Source organism: Syngnathoides biaculeatus, chromosome 12 (genome assembly GCF_019802595.1).
Source record: "Syngnathoides biaculeatus isolate LvHL_M chromosome 12, ASM1980259v1, whole genome shotgun sequence".
Classification (NCBI taxonomy): domain Eukaryota; kingdom Metazoa; phylum Chordata; class Actinopteri; order Syngnathiformes; family Syngnathidae; genus Syngnathoides; species Syngnathoides biaculeatus.
The window spans coordinates 2,870,129-2,889,505 of NC_084651.1; the positions used below are offsets into that span (position 1 = coordinate 2,870,129).

Below are 19,377 nucleotides of genomic sequence, written 5' to 3' on the forward strand. Positions count from 1 at the left end.
ATTATGTAACTCAAGCTCCGGTTTGAAGAAGGCCACCAAATGTCACAGAGCGACGAGCGCGCCGCACACCGATTGAGGAGCGACATAATGTACACAGTAAATTAAGAAGCATTAAAAGATGGCTATTTATACCACAATGCATGTAATATGATGACGAAAATTAAAAAGGCTTGGTGAAGGGTTTCATCTGTGGAGATCAACAATAAACAAAGATTGGATGAAGAATAGCAGTGCCTTGAGATCTGGTCCAAATACCACTGTATAGTACAGTAATGACATGATTCAATAAAATGAAAAAGAAATAAACAATTTTTCGCCACACGTTCCGATTCAAAACAATGCACACCGCGCTGTTCATTCTGATGTATGTGCCTTGGCCACCTGGGGGCAGTATAACTGTCAATTCATACCATGCCTGCATTTTCCTGTCCCCACTGCAAAACCTCAAACAATTTTATTTCGAATCGAATTTAACCTGATTACACGTAAAATAAGACTTGTGACCTGAAAAGTAACATGTCTGGAGACAATTTTCACTTGTTTCAAGATTATTTGAAGTACATGGATTTTTTTTTTTTTTTTTTAACTATTACAATGGCGGATTTCTCCATTTCAAATGACATTTTACCCAAAGACAGGTGACTTTTTAGGTGATGAGTCTTATTTCAAGTGTAATCAGATTAGGTTTGACTGGAAGCAAAAAAAATAGTTTGTTAGGACTTTTGAGTTTTTGCAGTGTGGATGCAACACCGATGATGTTGCAGCAAAATTCAAGCGAGAGCCAATGTCGTTCTTTGTACAGGATAAAGAATATAGGTTGAGTAATGTCTGTCTACATATGCTGCTGCCCCACATTTGTTCAATGATCAGGTTATAACAGCCACACAGATGCTAATTATTGCCCATTTTAGCATTAGCATTAAGCTATGTATTTGTGTTAAGTACACAAAGTGTATTATTTTATATTGTTTGACAGTTCACTGAAACAGAGTGGCAACAATCAGCTTCAAGTCTCTCTCTTTATTGGCAGAATATTTATTAAATCTTGTTATCTGACACTGCCACCATACAGAACGAACAAAATCACAAAAGAAATTAAGCAAATGACAGCTAACATCTCACGGCACCACTTGATGTATGATTTACCAGAATTTTTTTTTTTTTTTTAAATGATCAAAACAGAGCAGATTTTGGTGAAAGAAGTCATAACGGAAGCGACGACCATTTTCTTTCTACCTGAGCTTTCTCCTGAAACATTAGTCCGTATTGTATCAATAGTTGACAAGCAACCAATGACTGTGGGAGCTTTTCTTTGTACATTTCAGGCCTCCCTGTTGCTTAAGGTTGTGACCCCACTTTTTAGTTTTCCCGGGGCTGTTGGGTTAATGAAGTAACAACAAACTGAGCCCGCGGCTAATTTGGAGTGGCACTTCCTGCACACCCCCCTCCCTCCCTTGTCTCCACGAAGACGTATTTCATTTTCTCTTATCTCTGCCTCAGTCATGTGGCTTTCCGCATGGACGCCCATGTCTCCCCCAGTTGCAAAACTAATGGAAACTTTGTTAATGTCATTAATCTGCCGTCCAGGACATGGACCAAACATGTTTAACCTTCCCGGGGTAGGCCGCCGCCACCAAAGCTGCAGCAAGCGTCCGCACACGGTAACGTTCCACAAAGCCGGTCAAACGTGGACAACGTGTCACTTTTATCCTACCAAACAATTAGCAACAGGTGCGAGTTTGCCTCTTCCATTGGACTTTCGAGATGTTGTAATTTAAAATTGAAATCAATTATTTAATCATGAAAGCTATACAATGGTACCTCAATTTACGAGTGGTGCGGCTCCTTTGACTTTTTCGAGACATGAAAGTTATCTATACTTACAAAAAGAAGCCAAACGCTTCCATTCAAGGTATTTGTTGACACTCCCAGCTGAAGTTTACTGTCAAACTAAGACAATAACACATCGTGTATTTAAAACAAGGGATGTCCACTAGCTTAATGCTAACACAAGCTGCAAAACATCGATGGGCTAAAGAATAGCTTCCATGTTGCGGGTTGATAACCTTTAACAACATATATGTGAACGGAGATAGGTGTAGCAACACATGTAGACAGACAATAAATCAATAACATGAAAAACATGTGAATAAAAAAAAAATAATCACAAGCACGTGAACCGTGAAGCTGTGCACCAATGAGTGCAAGGAACACGACCGCCGACCAGTATGAGGGCGTCGGGATGCCGAAATTGTAATGCCGCCATCCCAGCACGTGTGACGTCACTCATAAAGTATGAAAATAAAAAAAGTGCATCCGTCTAACAGCAGTTAGATACAAACAGAAGATCCCAGCCCATACATAATGAAATTTGACTTCCAGTTATTGTTTTTCAGGCACATTTTTCTCGGGCTGTTTACCTTAACTTTTTGTTGTTTTTTTTTTTTTTAGGTGGAGGGGGGGGGGGTCACACTGGACATGCGATGTCCCAACTGTATCTCTGTTATTTCTTTTCCAAATCAGCCTCAGCCGAGTGAGCGGGCCCTTTTCTACATGACAGCACGCTCACTTCCACCATGCACATTCGAACAATGGCAATGTCAAAAGACTGCTTAATGACTAATCAGGTGGCTGCGATTCATTCCTCATTCAAAGCGCCCTTATTCACGCATTCCAGCCGCTCCGTGAATGGGCACTCCCGGCCCTGTGTGGCATATACTTTCATTCATAAAGAAGAAAACGGGAGACGGGGAGCGAGGTCGTGGGGGTGCGGATAAGAAAAAAAAAAAAAAAAGAAGAAGAAGAAGAGAAACCTCTCTGGAAGGATGGGTCACCCGGGGGACATCATTTTCTTTTGTGTGGCACTCAGCTTATGGGGCCAAATGCCAGCAGGCTTACCCGCACACTGACTGTCTGTGTGTGTCCCTCTTTCCTTTGCACACAGTAATTAGGAGGATCTTAATTGAGAGGGGGGGGCGGGGGGGGGGGGGGTTTATTAGTGTCTGAGGAAGGCTTTAAACGTCACTTTAATTAAGGGGGATTCGGCAGACAGCTTGTGTGGCGATGTCACCCGTTTTATAAAATCCTTGTTTGGGCACAACAAGGAAAATAGAAGTGGGCCTTTAAAAAGGAAGGCAGCGGGGAGGGAACGGCCAAGGGTGGGGGGGGGGGGGGGGGGCTTTCCAGGGGAGGTTGTCTAGACCTGCGGTCAGACACAGAAAAGTTGCCCTGACCCCGGCTGAGCATCCAGATGACGGCATTATCGGCGAGGAAATTGTGCGTGTGCAACGTGTGTGCAAAAGGGGGAAGTCAATCGGCCCGGCGAAAGGCCTCTTAAAATAACCTGGCTACAAAAATTCCAAAAAAAAGGGGGGGGGGGGGGAGGATTAATTTATTCTCGGCATATCCTTTGGCCACTCATGCAGAATATAAAATCAGAGATTATTTCTTGCTTGGTTAACCCGCATCCGGCCAGTTGCTCGCACAAAGCCACTCTAATGTTACCATTAGTTATGCTCCTCTGGTGGCCAAAAGATTGATCCCAGACACTCGGAATCCAATAAATGCGTACACGAATGGTCGGGGGAGATAACGCCTTTCCCACAGATGGCGAGAAATAGGCGTAAATCTGCGTTTCGGCGCGATAGAAAAAAAAAAAAGATGAACGATCTCACGGTCGCGTATTATCGTTCATTCGGACTTTCGAGCCTTTCTGTTTCGCTCTTTTATTTAACGTTACTCACACCTACAACGCGGAAAATGAAAATGTTCCGCCACAAGTGGTGGGGAGTAACTCATTACATGCAACACGATTACGTCATTACAAATTTGTCTACATGTAAACAGTTATATTGCTGGAACAAAAGCTGTGATTAAATTACAGCTGCTTTTAGCAGTTTCCGTGATCAAAAGTTTTTGAAAAAATGTTTTTTTCATATCAATTCTTTGTTCTTCATCTGATGCTTGTGCTCGGCTCCCTGGTCATCTGCCAGTCTGCCGTGATCTCAAACATGATGTGGTTTTTCCAAATGCGACAACAAATTGCCACAATCTATTAGTTTGTCAAAGATTTTGAAAACATGAGATTCAGAGTTAGATTTTTGAAAACTAATTAACTTTGATTTTTGAACAGTTTCATCTTTATAGATTCAGACCTCTTATGGAAAATTCACTTTCCTGGTTTGAAGCAATATCGTCTAAATTCTCCGCATTTGTCATTAGGTCGACAACTTATAATTACGCAAAATAATGTGAAGTGCTTTCAAATGAGGATAAATAGTACTTTAATTTTTATTCTTATTTTACAAAAACATATGGTAAAGATATATTTAAATAAAATGTGAAGAGCTGAACATGTTTTGCTTGACTTCAACAGAAATTGCTATGAATATACTGTGTATATATAGAGACTCATAACTTAGTCAGTAGCACTAAGATTAGTCATTCTTTGCTGAAGATAAAGAATGTATACCTGTGTATCGTACATGCCATGTATATAATTTCCGACCACGTGTTTTATCATTTGTTTCCAAATGCTGAAGAGGTCATAAAACTGCCACATAGATACTACTCGTTAGCCAATTTATGACTTTTCCTGTTATGTGTTAGCAATCACCTAGCACTGGCTAGGTATTTGTTTGTCCATCCATCTATCTATCCATTTTCTTTGCCGGTTATCCTCACGAGGGTTGCGGGGAGCCTATCCCAGCTGTCAACGGGCAGGAGGCGGGGTACATCCTGAATTGGTTGCCAGCCAATCCCAGGGCACATGGAGACAAACGACCGGTCGCACTCACAATCATACCTAGTGGCAATTTAGAGTGTCTGATTAATGTTACATGTTTTGGGGATGTGGGAGGAAACCCACGCAGGCACGGGGAGAACATGCAAAATCCACACGGGTTGGGTGATTGAACCTTGGACCAGAGAACTTTGAGGCCAACCCTTTCCAGCTGAGCCGTATTTGGCTGTTTTGAATACAAAATGTTTTTGTTTTTATTAGCTTGACAGTAAACTTCCAATCGGAGTAGCAACTTGAAGCCTATTTTGACAAATAATTGTTTACTGTTTCTATCCGTCAAAATAGAATATTGCGCAAAGAGCGGCTCGTACCTTGAAAAGTCGGTTCAACTCATATTTCAGGGAGCCACTGTGGTGAAAAAGACCCACAGAAAAGGGACAGTCGGGCTGCCTTCAGTCACACAGCCCACCGGTGAAAAAGCACCTTTCTCGGTGGCCACAAAACAACATGTAGTCGCTCCTAAAAGCCAGTGTTGTCACAGACATCATGGGGCCATAAACGTAGTCTTCCACAATAACCGCAGCTGCCGGGAGCCCGCGTCGGGGATCTGATAATGGGCCTGAGGGGAAACGACAACGTGCTCAGGGAGCAGGGATTGTCTGCCACACAGATAAGGAGTCGCCGGGATGCGTTATCAGCTAGTTTATGGGGTGTCGCTATACAGTGAAAACACTCACCTGTTCAGGCTGGGGGGGGGCATCACACCTTCTACTACGTAGCCGTGCAACTCGAGGTCATGTAGACGTCTTGCATACTTTGAAAGAGTGGAAATGTGTCTTGGTGCTTAAAAAAATACAGAACATTCTAAAGTTCTGTTTTGGGGTTGTTTTGGTTTTTTTTTTGGGTGGGGGGGCAAAAACTTGAGTTCAAACCATGAATATACAACTAGTGGATAAATTTGAAAGTAAAAAAATAGATTATGGTGCTGAGAGTTGGGGAAAATTTTGAGAACTAGTATTGCTCGTGTTGACAATTGAGCTACAAACATCTTCAGAAGTTAGTTTCGAATACCTGCGACTTTAAGTTTTGTGCATTAATCTATAATAATTCTGATCAGTTTAAATGCAAACATATATATATATATATATATATATTAAACAGAAGCCTTTTTTCTGGAGTTGTTTTTAATGTTTTATAAAATGATATTCCTTCAAATATATCTTCATCATGTACTTGTATTACTTTGCATCAGGATAGAGCTGAAAACACCGGTCAAGAACTAACGAGTGTGTTTTGTTTTGTTTTGTTTTGTTTTTTTTGGGGGGGGGGGTTGTGTGTATTTTTGTGACCCTCCACAGAAGAGTACCAATAATGGTAAAAAAAAAATGAGATGACAACTACTGAACCATGGACATATGGAATTACGACAAACAAAATTATGTGGCTGTTCAGTGATATAAAGGATTAAATATAAATTATATGAACAAATTAATGTTTTAAGCAGATGCCATGTTGAGTATTGCCAATGTCGGGCAAAAACCTAAACTGTGATTAATGCAATATTTTTTTCACAAATCTATAGATTGGACTGTCCCATCAGCTACGTGTTTTTTTTACACATCATTAACCAATTTAAAGTGTTAAAAATTTGCTTGAGAACAAATCCGTTTACTCTCTTGCTAGCTTGAACTGTCCGAGAAGTGCGCTCAAACATCTCTTCCCATGCACCGCGGGAGCAGGGCGGCATAGTGTCGCCTCAAGATTCCAAAATGTTTTTTTTTTGTTTGTTTTTTTTGCCAATAATGAGTGAAGACTGGGGTTGGGTACATTTGAGTTAGCCTGTTTTGGTTTAAAGTGAAAAACAAAGAATCAGACGTAGGAAAGTTCTGTACAGATTCATTTGAGCCTGTTACAGTGCTTAGTCATCGCATCATTTTATTTTATTTTTTTTTGCACCGCTCCTGACTCACGTATCTTTAAACAATGTAACGTTTGGTAACTAGGGCTCGGCCAACAGCCCTTTTTTTGTTTGCCGGCAGACGCTTGCGTGCGTGCTCCCGCCCGTGTTCGTTTCTTTTTTGTGAGAAGGCGCTGAAATGACTGGAAGCAGCTCCTTGACGAAGATAAATGGCGGCTAACGGGGAGAAACACAGAGGTTGTGTGCCTCGTGGCGTTTCCAAAAGAGCTGCTGTGAGAACACTTCCAGCATAATGCTCAGCCATTTTCGAGACAAAAACAACTCTTTCACGAACCGAAATTTCCCATTTTGGGAATCCTCTTCTAGCTGTTAATTTGTGTAAAATTGCACAAAATCATGCGAACCAGATAACCGCGGTGGTTGTTTCTGATTCAAAAGCACACTTTGTAAATTTTCAATTTTCCAGTAGCTTTCCCTATCAGATAAAAGTGCATCCCCATGAATAATTCATATTTATTTTGTTATCATCTTCAGGCAGCTTGTCCAAGTCATACAGGGAAAGAAATGCAAACCAAATTTCATTTTTAAATTATTGCTGCTGTGTACGTTTACTTTTAGATGAAATACCACCGCTTTACGGCGTATATAGAATATTTTCTTTCAGCGCAATATGGAAGGGGGAGAGAAATATCATCTTCCACTCGCAGAAATGATCAAAACAAATGACAACGTCTGCAGCGAGAGGAGACGCAGGCCGCGGATGTCTGACAGCCCTTTGCAACAACAGATGTTTTTACAGAGGGGTGTCTTCTCTCCGCTGAGCAGTCTCACACATGAGAGACCCCCAAAAGCTGCAGATAAACATCCAGAAAATCAACATGTAAATTTGTAACTGCCACGTCGCAGACTGGCGGGCCACACGCACACAAAAGGACAGCGAAGAAAGAGCGCGTCTGTATTATAGACTCGGAGTGTGAATTTCAATACGAGAAATGAAATAATTTATAAAAAAAAAAAAAACACACACACGCACACACAACACTGTTATGCGTTATGGTGAAAAGATAAGTCCCTATTGATTCAAGTTGTTGGCAAAGGCTGCACTATTGACAGGAAGACAGAAGACGTCGGAGGGGCGATATTTCATACGTTTGCTCTGTTCACTCCATCAATGTGAAAGGGGCTGCTTTTTTTTCTGGGCTGTATATAATAACACGTGTGCTCTTTATTTCCCTCAGATCAATGGTAAAGTGCGGGGGTGGCAAGGCGGGGGGCGCCAAAGATGGATACTATGGACAGGTTAACCTATCGACTGCTCAACAGTGACACAGGGATGGAGACAAAGGTGGGCAGGGGGGGGCCCCATTTGCTGACACGAAGCTAACATAGTTGTACACAGAGTTGGCCCACTTATTATATTACATCAGCTGGAGGCGAGAGCGTATCGCGAACCTTCTTAATATACTGCTGGTGATTGCGCTAATTTCATTATAACGTGTTATCGCCTTCAATCGCTGCGTGATGGGACAGGACTGAATGCAAATATTAAAAGAGGCAAAAGGTATTGTTAGGACAAATATATTTGCTTGGCTATGTCAAAATAAATAGCATGTACAAAAACAAACTAAAATAAACAAAGGCTAAAAAATGGAAAAAAATGTCAAGAGGCAAAAAGTCAAGTTGTGACATCAGACAAAGTCAGAATGTGACCAGAATACATTCAAAATCATAGAAGGGGGAAAAAAATGCTGGGTTACAGGAATAAAATCATAAAATTACAGCAGTAAAGTTGGGGAAAAAAAATGCAAAAAAAAAGTCATTCAGCTACAATAATAAAGTGCTGGCTTTCATAATGTTACAAAATTCTCAATAGTATGAAAATATGGCACTTTGTAAACCTCGAGGGATTGCAGTAATCCTGACTTGTCCCGACTTTTGTAATGTGACAATAATATAGTAAAATTACAAGTCAGCAGGGTAACCTGACAAAAATGTAAAATATATGACTACACCCTGATAAAAATGTTCTATAGAAATTCTACAGAAATCTATAGAATTTGTACAGAAAAACTTGTTTTGTAGAACTTTGGCTGTGATTTTCTATAGAATTTCTACAGAACAATAACATTTCTAAGGAAATTCTTTAGGACTTGGGTCCTAAAGTTCTATAGTTCTTTAGAAATGTTCTATAGAAAACGTTTAGCAGGGCAAAAATGTGCATTTTTATGTACTGCATTAGCCAGTCCATGGAAAAGTCCCAAAATGGACTGTTTACGGTGTCACTTGCTCGCACAAATCGGGTTAAATTTTTATTGACACCAATCACTGGTGTAAAATGCAAATTTGAAACGTAAATTGTGTCCGTCAAAAATCCAAAATAATTTGCTAGAGGTTATTGATGTGCACTGATTTTCTGTATACGCTTTGACCCCAAAATACCGTGGCCTCCGAGGGTCAACTTCCTTTCTGGAAAGGACTTGATTTTTATGTGCGTTCTGAGGAATAAAGATTTGCGTTTGCATTAAAACGATCCAATTTTTAAACGTGTATTTTCACTTGAAAAACTACAATTGTGCCGATGAAAACGCGTATCCCCGGTTGAGGAGTATGGATGTGGTATCGAGTGGGAAAAGGGGACAGCAGGCAGATGGGAAGACAGGCTAGGCCCTCATAGGTGGCCCGGATCTGGATCAAGTCAAGCTCGCAATGGGACAACAAGATGGCTAATCTCTTGTCCCTTCAAGCCAATCACGTATTCGAGTCAGAAAAAAAATAATAATAATAAAATGTGTCATTAACAGTTTGTCACGGCAACACAATACCATTTAAAACGGTTTTGAAAATGAACTAGAGAAGAAGATTTTGATTAAAAGCAGGCTATGATTCTGGAGGAAAAGCTCGCATTGTGAAAGTTCTGATTAATTAAAGCGCTCTGTGCTTGAATTCACACTGTAAATGCCCCTTTATGATGCCGGGAGACAGCCACGCTAAGTGAAACTCGGTTTGCGACAAACTCGCCCTCTGCAAGTAATGTGCTGATATGATCTGTGTCGCGCGAGCGTTTCGGCAGAAACTATCGAATAATTCGAAGCCATTATATTACGGATGCAATGCTACACGTTGGCTTGGAAAATACAATAAAAATCCAAATATGAAGTCACTGTAGCTGAACTGCAAATTGTACGTTAATAGAATAATAGAGCTCTAGCAGACAGCTCTGAGGGTTATTGTCTAAAGTTGGCTAAAGGGTAATTAATTTGGCTCATTCAATGTTTTTTTGATGAGAATTGTAATTTATGTGTGGTTCCCCCCCCACCACCAACACCCCCCCCCCCCCCCCTTAGCTCAGACATCGCCAATCGTCATTGTCTGAATGTAAATGGAAAAATGTGTGCCACCCCGTGCAAGATCCACGTTCGGAGCCCCGGCTCGACGTCGCTGAACGACACGCTTGATTTTGCGCCCGGCACGAAGGTGCACAACGCTGCAAAAAAAAGCAGAATTAGCGCATGTTAAGTAAGCTCTGACTTGCACTTGTAGTGGCGCTCTGACTATTAAAGTTTAGTTCATACTTGTCACACATTAATGACTTCTTCTTTTATTTGAACATGTCAACAACAACAAAAAAATAGTATATAAAATGAGATATAGAAAATAGATGAAAAAAACTGCAATTGACTATGCCATTTGGAGGTTTAAAAGTTAAAAACGACTACAAGGAAGTATAAAACTGAATACCATCCTCTAAATAGTCTGACCTATATATCATATTATTGCAATAATAAGTTATTCATATACGATATGCATAGACTGCTTTAGAAATGTATGAAAATAATATATTTATGTCATCCTGATAGAAATGTTGATGTTTAAAATGTTTTGTTAAATGTGTGTGCGTGTATATACATGGAAATTTAAAAAAAAAATTCATCTATTTAAGTCCAATATATGATAGCGTGTTTGCTCTGTATATTTTTCTCTCTACCGAGATGAAATGTGCTCACTAACATGCACAGATTACAAATGGATTTGTTACTCGGCCAAAGCACGACCACCGTCACACGTTTGGTTGTAAATAAAGCTGAGCCAATCAAGTATTAGGCCCGTGATTTCTAATAGCATCAACATAAGATTTGGGAGAAAAAAAGAAAAAAAAAAAACAGCATAACACGTATTTCGATTACTGACTAGGACCCTATTAAAGTAATCAAAACAGTAATATTTTTCTTCCTGGGGTTAAAAATGCTGCTATTTTAAGTGCCCTCGAGAAGAGTATATTCATCTTAACTGTTTTCCATGTAGAGTTCCACTTAAACTTGAATGGGGCGTACAACATACACTAATGTAGTGGTTATTTTCAGGTTTAAAAAAAAAAAAGTCGTTATTATTAACTCCATGCTGCCACCTTGTGTCCTCCTGGTTTCTTTGCACCCAATAATATGCATTATTGAGCATTTATATACCTCTACTGTATAAAACTCATTACAACTCAACAGTTTACTTTATCCTATTGTCTTTACTCAATGAATGGATTTTAATTAAGTGATGGAGAACCAATTGGGATGCTGAATATCAAAAGTCACAAATATATTAATATGGTATACATTTACAGTAAAAGCATCATGTGGTTGATATTTCCTTTCAAAAGCCATGTTCAAAAATGTTATTGCTAGAAAAAAAACATTTGCTTGGCGATGTAAAAAAATAGCATGTACAAAAACAAGCTAAAATAAACAAAGGCTAAAAAAAAAAATGAAAAAATGCCAGGAAAAGCCAACCAGAACAAAAGTGCAATCTTGTAGATTTTACTATTCCATCTCGCTAAAACAAAATTTAAAAAAAAAATCTCAAAGTTCAACGAGAGAAATGCCACAGAGCAGAAAAAAGCAAGCATGCGGTGGAATTAATGATTAATAACTATAACTGTCTACATTAATGACAACAGGTGATTGTAACTGAGAACGGAAGCTAATGACATCAATATTTGTTCATATAACACCAAAGTTATCAACTATGCATGGAAAACTATCAAAAGATATCACTTACCGTATGTCAATTTTTGTAAGTGTGTAATCTTGACCAAATGCTTAATCCTAACAGAATAGCATTCACTTGAGCAATTAATATGGATTTCAATGAAAAATGTAAATTGAGGGGAGATGGGTGGGGATGAAATGATGTGAACTCCATTGTTTGAAACACTTGAGAACTCTTGAATTGTGGGAGGGGGAAATGTTATTTACACTCCACTCCTTTTGCTTGATGTATGAACAGTCCCCCAAAAAACGTGAAAAACATATTCATAATGTGCAGTACAGTAGACGGGTTGAACGGAGTCGCCTGTTTTTACAATGTGAGGAAATGACGTCCCAATGTTGTGAATTGCTAATAAGCTCCCCAGACGGCCAGACTGAGAGCCACTTGGACTCGAGCTTCTTGCACTGCCCATTTTTTTCTCAGGAATATATCTTTGAGGCACGGCGCGAGCCCTTCATGTCCTCACACTTTCGGACATTGTGAGTGAGCTCCAAAATCGGCGTCGTTTCGAGCATTCGTAAGATGAAGCCGTTTGGGTTAGCCTTTGAGTTGTTAGCATGTTCGCTAACTAGCAACAGCATCCCCGGTGTACCGAGTCATGAAATAAAATAAATACCTGTTATCTCCCGTTGTTTGTGAAAGTTCTGATGTTGGTTGACATCGTCGAGTGACTAAAAGTTGACAACAGTCATCGGTCTTGGTGTAAATGTGCTGTAAAAGAACACAATAGGTTAGCATATAGTTAGCATTGCTAGGACGCTAATTGTACGGTACACAACGGTACGGTTTACTTACGACTATCAAGAATCGTCGATGAATGACGAAACCTTTTTTGGGGGGGGGGTGATGTTCGTGCATTAAGTCACTTGTTTTAGCTTTTAACAAAAACGCAGCGTGTGGCTTCCCTCAGGCGTTTGTCGTTAATGTTGCTTTCACAACTCGATTATTTCAGACTGGGAAGTTACGTCGTGCGTTAAACACTGTAGCTGTGCGCCAGGGGCACACAATAAAAACAACATGCATGTTACAAAAATCACCAAAGTGTCAGACGAAGTTGTTTTGCAACTTGTTCACGTAAGTGTGCCCTATTTGGTGCGGGTGCGCTTGATATGTCGTCGGCCACACCACGCCCACCCGCAGCTGTTCAGCTTTCTGCATTTTCCTCCTGTGTCCAGTTAGATAACCACCATGGACCTCCACAAAATCATCCACGGTGCGTTGCACGACTTCCTACAGACTTACATCCCCGATGCAGATCTCAGGTAAAGCGCTCACCTCTGATGCACAGTTTTATTTTTGTGTAATTCTGTGCAACTTGTCGTTACAGCGCACTGGATGAGGTCCTCCTCTCTTACATCACCGGAGTTCTGGAAGATCTTGGCTCCCAGCGGAGCGTGGAAGAGAATTTTGACGTGGAGGTCTTCGCCGAGATGCTGGAAGCGTACGTGCCGGGATTTGCCAAAATCGACAGGTGACAACGGCGCTTTATCCCGCTTTCGGTGCATGTTCATTTAAAGTGGGCTTAAAAGTATTTTTTTTAGAACTTTTATACTACTCACAAGCACAAATATAAGTAATCAATTCTTTCTTATGCACACATTGTTGTCTACAGTTGTAATTGTGGGGGGTTTTTTTGTGTGTTGCAGCGTCAAAGTGTGTGAAATGATGTTTAGCCTGGCGTCCGTACTCGCTACAGCTCGCCTATCAGGTACGTCTGCTCTTGCCCTCGTTTTTTTTTTTTTTTCTTATCGTAACTTTGCAGGGTGCTGAATGACACTCAGAATGTAAACGTGTTCCTTTTTAGTGGACGAAGAAAACGGGGCGTCCAAGCCAGAAGACGGCTTGTTGAAAAACGCCCCCCACCACCCGAGCGAAGCGCCACCCGGCAGGGAAATGCAGTGCCTTCAAACACAGACAGAGGGCGCCACCGCCAAGGTAATACACCAAGTCATCATTTATTTAAAACCAGGGGCGCACATAAGTGGAGCACCGTGACTATTAAAAGAGCACTAAGGGTGGGCCTTGTCACTTGCTGCTACGTAATAAACACTACAGACAAGGGATTATTTTGATAATCCAGTAATCTGTTGTTTTATTTTTTTCAGTTAATGAACGGAAAAAAAAAAATTCAAATCAATGTTTCAAATCAAAAGTGCAGAAAATAGACATTTATTATGATTCAGGTATTGGTTTGGTCATTAAAATATCAGAATGGGACAAATTGGTTAGCATAGAAGTGAATATGTGCCACCAGGATTTGAATTTGAAATGTAAAGTGGTCACATTTTCAACAGTTGCTACAATTCGCCGTCTGCGCCACCAGGCAGGGTTACTTCAGGTCACCAAGCAGCCAGCCAATCCAGTTACGCTTTCTTAGTATGTGATGTCACGTGACTGACAAAGCGGTAACTGCGATTGGCTGGCGGTTTGTTTGTTGCTGACCTGAAGTAACCCTGCCTGGTGGGGCACAGACAGTGAATTTCAGACAGCGAATTGTAGCAACTATTGAAAATGTGATCACTTTACATTTCAAATTCAAATCCTAGTGGCCATACATATTTACTTCCATAGTTAGCATTGTTTTGTTTTGCGAAGCCAAAGCAGATGATTGGAAATCTTTTTTGGGATTAAACACAAAATGAATCAATCAACCGACAGAAATCTGAGACTATTTACTGTTGAGAGGCTGAAATTCCAAGAATTTGGACAATTTTCTAAATGATTATAAAAGTTGATTAAATTGACAATAGATTTAATGTCAATCATTTGCATGATTATTGCACCTCGACTGCCGCAGCATCGTTGTTCATCTCTCGTTGTTTGCATTTTGCGGAACATATTTGACGGACATGTCACGCCTTTACACAGTGCCATTTCACCTCATCTTAAATTTGACTTACCGTAATTCCCGGCCTACAGAGCGCACCTGGTTACGAGCCTCACCCAGTACATTTGTAAAGGAAATACCATGTGGTACATACATACGCCGCAGCTGTGTAAAAGCCGCAAGTGCCCACATTGAAACTCGAGATATTTATAAAGTAAGATGGTACACCGAAAGAGTTTAACGCTAGCGTGGCGTTAACGCTAACAGGGCCGGTTAAAATAAAACCAGTAAATATCACTGAGACATGCCAGGAACACAGCAGCAACACGCTAGCACTGCGCTAAGAGGGCCGGTAAAAGTCACTTCCTCGGCACATATATTCCACCGGTCTCATTCTTTCTTTTTTCTGCTCGAGTGCCCCCGTCCGCCCGTTAGGAAAAAAAAATGCACAAATTAGCCGCATCACCGCATAAACCGCAGGGTTGAAAGCATGTGGGGGAAAAAAAGTTGCGGATTGTAGGCCGGAAATTACGGTAATTATATATTAATTAGGAATACCCTAAAGGAAAATGTTTCGATTCAACCAGGAACCAGAATTAAAAGCTCATTTTACTCAATCGGCAAAAAAATGGAAATGAACTTCTCATTTTCAAGAATGCTGGAATAGAAAAAGATCAAATTGACAGAATAATGATTTTTCAACAAGTTGAGAATTTTAGTGAGAGTGTGAATACTCATCAGCATTCACGCAGGCATTGGTGCATGACTTTCCGTAATCCTGTGTTGCCAGCTCCCAGTGTCGGAGTTGGAAACCCAGGAGCAGCACCTCCTGGAGATGTTCCCCAAATGTAGTCTGTCCGAGGCCCGCAGCGCCCTGTCGATCGCCAAAGGCGACATGGACGAAGCCGTGCGGCTCATCATCGAGGGCGACGTCCAACTCAGCCCCACGCCGCTCAACGTGCGTGTCCACCTTTTGCCTTATATGTCAACTACACCATGGATGCAAGTACAGAAGTGCCACCAGGATTTGAATTTGAAATGCCACATAAAATAGGTAAAGTGACCACATTTTCAATCGCAAATAAACCGACGCCAATTCGCTGTCTAAAATTCACCGTCTGTGCCACCAGGGAGGGTTACTTCAGGTCAGAACCGAACAGCCAGCCAATCGCAGTCACGCTTTCTTAGTCACATGACGTCACATACAAAGAAAGCGTAACTGGATTGGCTGGCTGTTCGGTTCTGACCTGAAGTAACCCTGGCTGGCGGCACAGACGGTGAATTTTAGACAGCGAATTGTAGCCGGTTGAATTGTTAACATTGAAAAGTGACACTGAAATACAACTTTTGAAAATGTGACCACTTTACATTTCAAATTCAAGTCCTGTTTTCTGCAGCATTTCAAATTAAATACCTAGTGGCACTGATTTACTTCCATACCTTTGTCGCGTGGAGGAGGGAAGAAAAAAAAAAAAACTAACCGCATCTTTTTTTTTTTTGGGCATAAGGTTAATCAAGGGAAGAACATCTCCTCACTGGCGGATCAGAAACTGAAAGAAAGCATATTAGAGAAGTAAGTGACTAAGTACCGGTAAATACTGTCATTGTTTTGATTATTTGAATTTGGGGGAAGGGGGGTCAAAAGTCAGTCTCGTGGAGTCAGTGCAATGAAAAAATAAAAAGCAAAATGTTGATTTTTGCAGGTATATGCTCGTCGACAACGAAGAGGACAAAAAGACACATCGACCCGTCGCCCCCAAAGAGGTCAGAACTGAAGTCCGTCGGCAAACGTGTAGCTCGGTTTTCACTCGGGTTCTGTTTCCGAATTTTGGCAGGCTCCGAAAAAGTTGGTGCGCTACCACGGCAACCAGGTGGTGAGCACCAAAGGGGAACGCTACCAGGTGGTGAAGAAGAACGAGACGGACGACATGAAGAAGACGTACGTCAACCTCAAGCCGGCTCGCAAATATCGATTTCACTGATGCCGCGGCCGCTACGGCCACACGTTTTATCTGACCTGACAGTATTTTCGTTTTTATTTATACAATTGCTCTGGTTTGAAGTGGATTTTTTTTTTTTTTTTTTAATTTTGTCAAAGTGAGCGATGATGTTGCCATGCTGTGTACAGTTCTCATTATTCATCTTTTTCTGTTGTTTTTGGTTGGAATTTGGTTTTAATGGCGCATTTTGTACCTCGTCACTGTATTTTTTTATTTATTTTTTTATTATTTGATTTTTTTTATAACTACCATTCTTAACCTTTTTGGCTGTTAAAATGTGGTCCGGAGCCTATTTGCAATTCGTAACTCGCAAATTCACGATTGCCCCACAGCCCGTTGGCACCATCTTGTGGAGTCCGTAGGAAATTCAAGGTCATTTGCGGAGATTACGATACAACAATTTCCGTCAAGTTCTAGTGGTGCTTTAAATAGTTTGCGCTCTTATTTCAACTGCTTGTACGTACGAGAGCACTGACTTTTTTTTTGTTTGTTTTTTTTGCCGTGCCACCAAATCTCGTGTAAATTATGATTTGTGATTGTTTGCACTGTGGTTTCCCCTCCAGGTAAATAACGCAACTTCCCGTGCATACATTATTTTAGTCTGTCCAATTACCGTAATTCCTGGCCGACAAGCCGCGACTTTTTTCCACAGCCGCCGCGCTAGTTAGCGTTAGTGCCGCCACGTTAGCACCACTGCTCTAGTTAGCATTGGCACCACCAGATTAGTGTTAGCACCACAGCACTAGCATTACCACCGCCGCATTAGCGTTAACAGCGACGCAATAGCGTTAGCGTAGCCGCACTAGCGTTAAACTCTTTCTGTGTACCGAGGCTTATCACCAGGTGCTCTCTGTAGGCCGGGAATTACGGTTGTGTTTTTGAGCAACCCGTTTTAGATTTGCGGGTATATTTATTATTAGAGGGCGTCTTTTTATATTTGCCACATCGCTCGCATAAAAGAGTTGTCAGAAGAGTATAAGCTAAGATCATCTTTGAAGAAAAATGTTGATGCCTGATGAAAAGTGTTTTGGTTTTTTTTTTTTAATCCATTTGGAGTGAGTTGTAAGGTACGTGGTCCCACACTGGTCAATCGTGTGTTTCTACTGGATGCTCTTGAATTCATATTTGAGTCATTGCACGGCAGCAGTGGCGTCCGTGCGTGGTTAACGACGATCGCTATGACTGTAACGCGTGCAGTGGCCGTTGACTGAACTTGTAACCTTCTTGCTTTGATGAAAATGCACAATTTATATCAAAGACTAATTTTGTAATCCATCATGTTTCTCTCTTTCCTGTCTACCCTAAAAAAAGCAATCGCTCCCGTATTTTGTGAAATCACTTTTCTTGCTCTTATCTGTCAGGAACTTGGCGATGTATTATTTGTGTTGGGACGATATCCACGTCTTGATGCCGAAATCAACAACACATTTATCTTCGTTTGCATCGTTGAACACGAGCGATGAACGCTTGAACGTTGTTAGCATCTTCACTCAGTACAACATTTGGGAACACGACGCCTTCTTTCTAGAGTTGCAACCCATACAGCTAGCGGACAGCGTATGAATGGAAGTGTCAACGAGCAAACAAATTAGATTCATAGCATTCATATTCTTTGGTGAAGCATTCAGTTATTGACGTTAACCGCAACGTCTACAGTAACAACCACAAAGACAAAAACAAAACGAAAAAAAATACACTGACATTGACTTGCAAATTGTGTCTTTATTAAATCGTGAAGTCCTGTTCGTGTAAATTTCAATCAAGTTTGCAAAAATCAAGGTTTTTTTTTTTTTAAATTAGAAGCTTTCGACGGGATTTTACAGGAATGAATCATGAATTTACTTAATTTTGTTATTACTTTCCATGAATTCCCATTGAAGGTTTCCAATTTACAATACAGCCATGCCTTGAGATACAAGTTAAGTTCACTCATTGTGCACGGCTGAATTTCAAAACAGTGAAATGAGGCTGGAACGGATTAATGGCATTTCCATTCATCTCAATGGGGAAAGATGATTTGCAACATTTTCAAAATTCCCCAGCGTAACACCCACCCAGGTAATTTACCAGAAATGTTCCAGCCTGTATTGCAACCGTTATGTTCTTTTAAAAGCAAAACCAGATCTCCTCCTACTTGTTTCTATGGTGTTTGACACGCAAAAGCAGAATTAGACACAGTCCAGTCTTGCATCCCCGTTGAATATTTCTATTGTAGCTAGCGGTGTACGTCACACAAAGCGCCGTGAAGCAGCTTTGAACCAGATCGTGGTTACAGTATAAACCTTAAATATGAGCCTTACTGTAAATTTGTTTCCCAAAGGACGTAACCTGCGATATTAAGATCTACATAAAAATTGAGAGGAAAAAAATTGTCATTCCTAATCCAATTGTCCTTGAAGTACGAGTCAAAGATTATCAAGAACACAAAAATGATTTGGATGCCCGCCGGTGCACTTTTTTATTACATGAAGGTTCCCGCTCGTATTTCTTAAATCCTACAATATTTTTATCATGTACATTACTACACTGAGATGATTTATTAACATGCCAGCCCTCACTCCCACAAATTTACTATTATTTTTAATAACACAGCTCCTGTGAATTCATTTGCTCTAAACATACCTTAACAACAATGCCGGTTAATACTGTTCAATATTAAAATGGGCAGATGTTACATATACATATTTGTACAATTGTTATTGAGAGCCAAATGGAATTATTGTGGTGGACGTCATGCAGGGATTAGTTTCATCATTTTACAGGACAATTTAGTAGGATTTTGTACAAAAAACGTAATGCAGTGATTAACAGAGAACTATATTGTCACCGTCAATAAAAACACTACATTTTTAAA

At 40.6% G+C, this 19,377-nt stretch overlaps 2 protein-coding genes and 1 long non-coding RNA gene across 6 annotated transcripts in view; 2 read left to right on the forward strand and 1 right to left on the reverse strand.

The window, feature by feature from the left end:
- The window catches only part of cdhr1a (cadherin-related family member 1a), a 287,197-nt gene extending 274,567 nt beyond the window's left edge, over positions 1–12,630 (reverse strand). For both annotated transcript variants that reach the window (XM_061836296.1, XM_061836294.1), the window contains exons 1-2: positions 12,492–12,630; positions 12,313–12,407 (exon numbers count right to left, since the gene is read on the reverse strand). The gene's annotated coding sequence lies outside the window, so the exon portion shown is untranslated. The remainder of the gene's footprint in view (positions 1–12,312; positions 12,408–12,491) is intronic.
- Positions 1,522–10,140, forward strand: LOC133509392 (uncharacterized). Its single transcript, XR_009797325.1, has 3 exons — positions 1,522–1,661; positions 7,898–8,004; positions 10,004–10,140. It is a non-coding gene; the product is annotated as an uncharacterized LOC133509392 (long non-coding RNA).
- Positions 11,834–16,508, forward strand: cuedc2 (CUE domain containing 2). 3 transcript variants are annotated; one of them, XM_061836300.1, is made up of 9 exons: positions 11,834–12,175; positions 12,872–12,958; positions 13,024–13,167; positions 13,343–13,404; positions 13,501–13,631; positions 15,314–15,481; positions 16,032–16,096; positions 16,227–16,287; positions 16,359–16,508. In XM_061836300.1, the coding sequence occupies exons 2-9, from the start codon at positions 12,885–12,887 to the stop codon at positions 16,503–16,505; spliced, it is 852 nt and encodes a 283-aa protein (XP_061692284.1). In that variant the 5' UTR covers positions 11,834–12,175; positions 12,872–12,884; the 3' UTR covers positions 16,506–16,508. The 3 variants fall into 3 exon arrangements, with proteins under 3 accessions (XP_061692284.1, XP_061692285.1, XP_061692286.1); XM_061836301.1 differs by having other exon boundaries at positions 12,876–12,958; XM_061836302.1 differs by lacking the exon at positions 11,834–12,175 and adding an exon at positions 12,645–12,770.
- Positions 16,509–19,377: the final 2,869 nt, after the last annotated feature.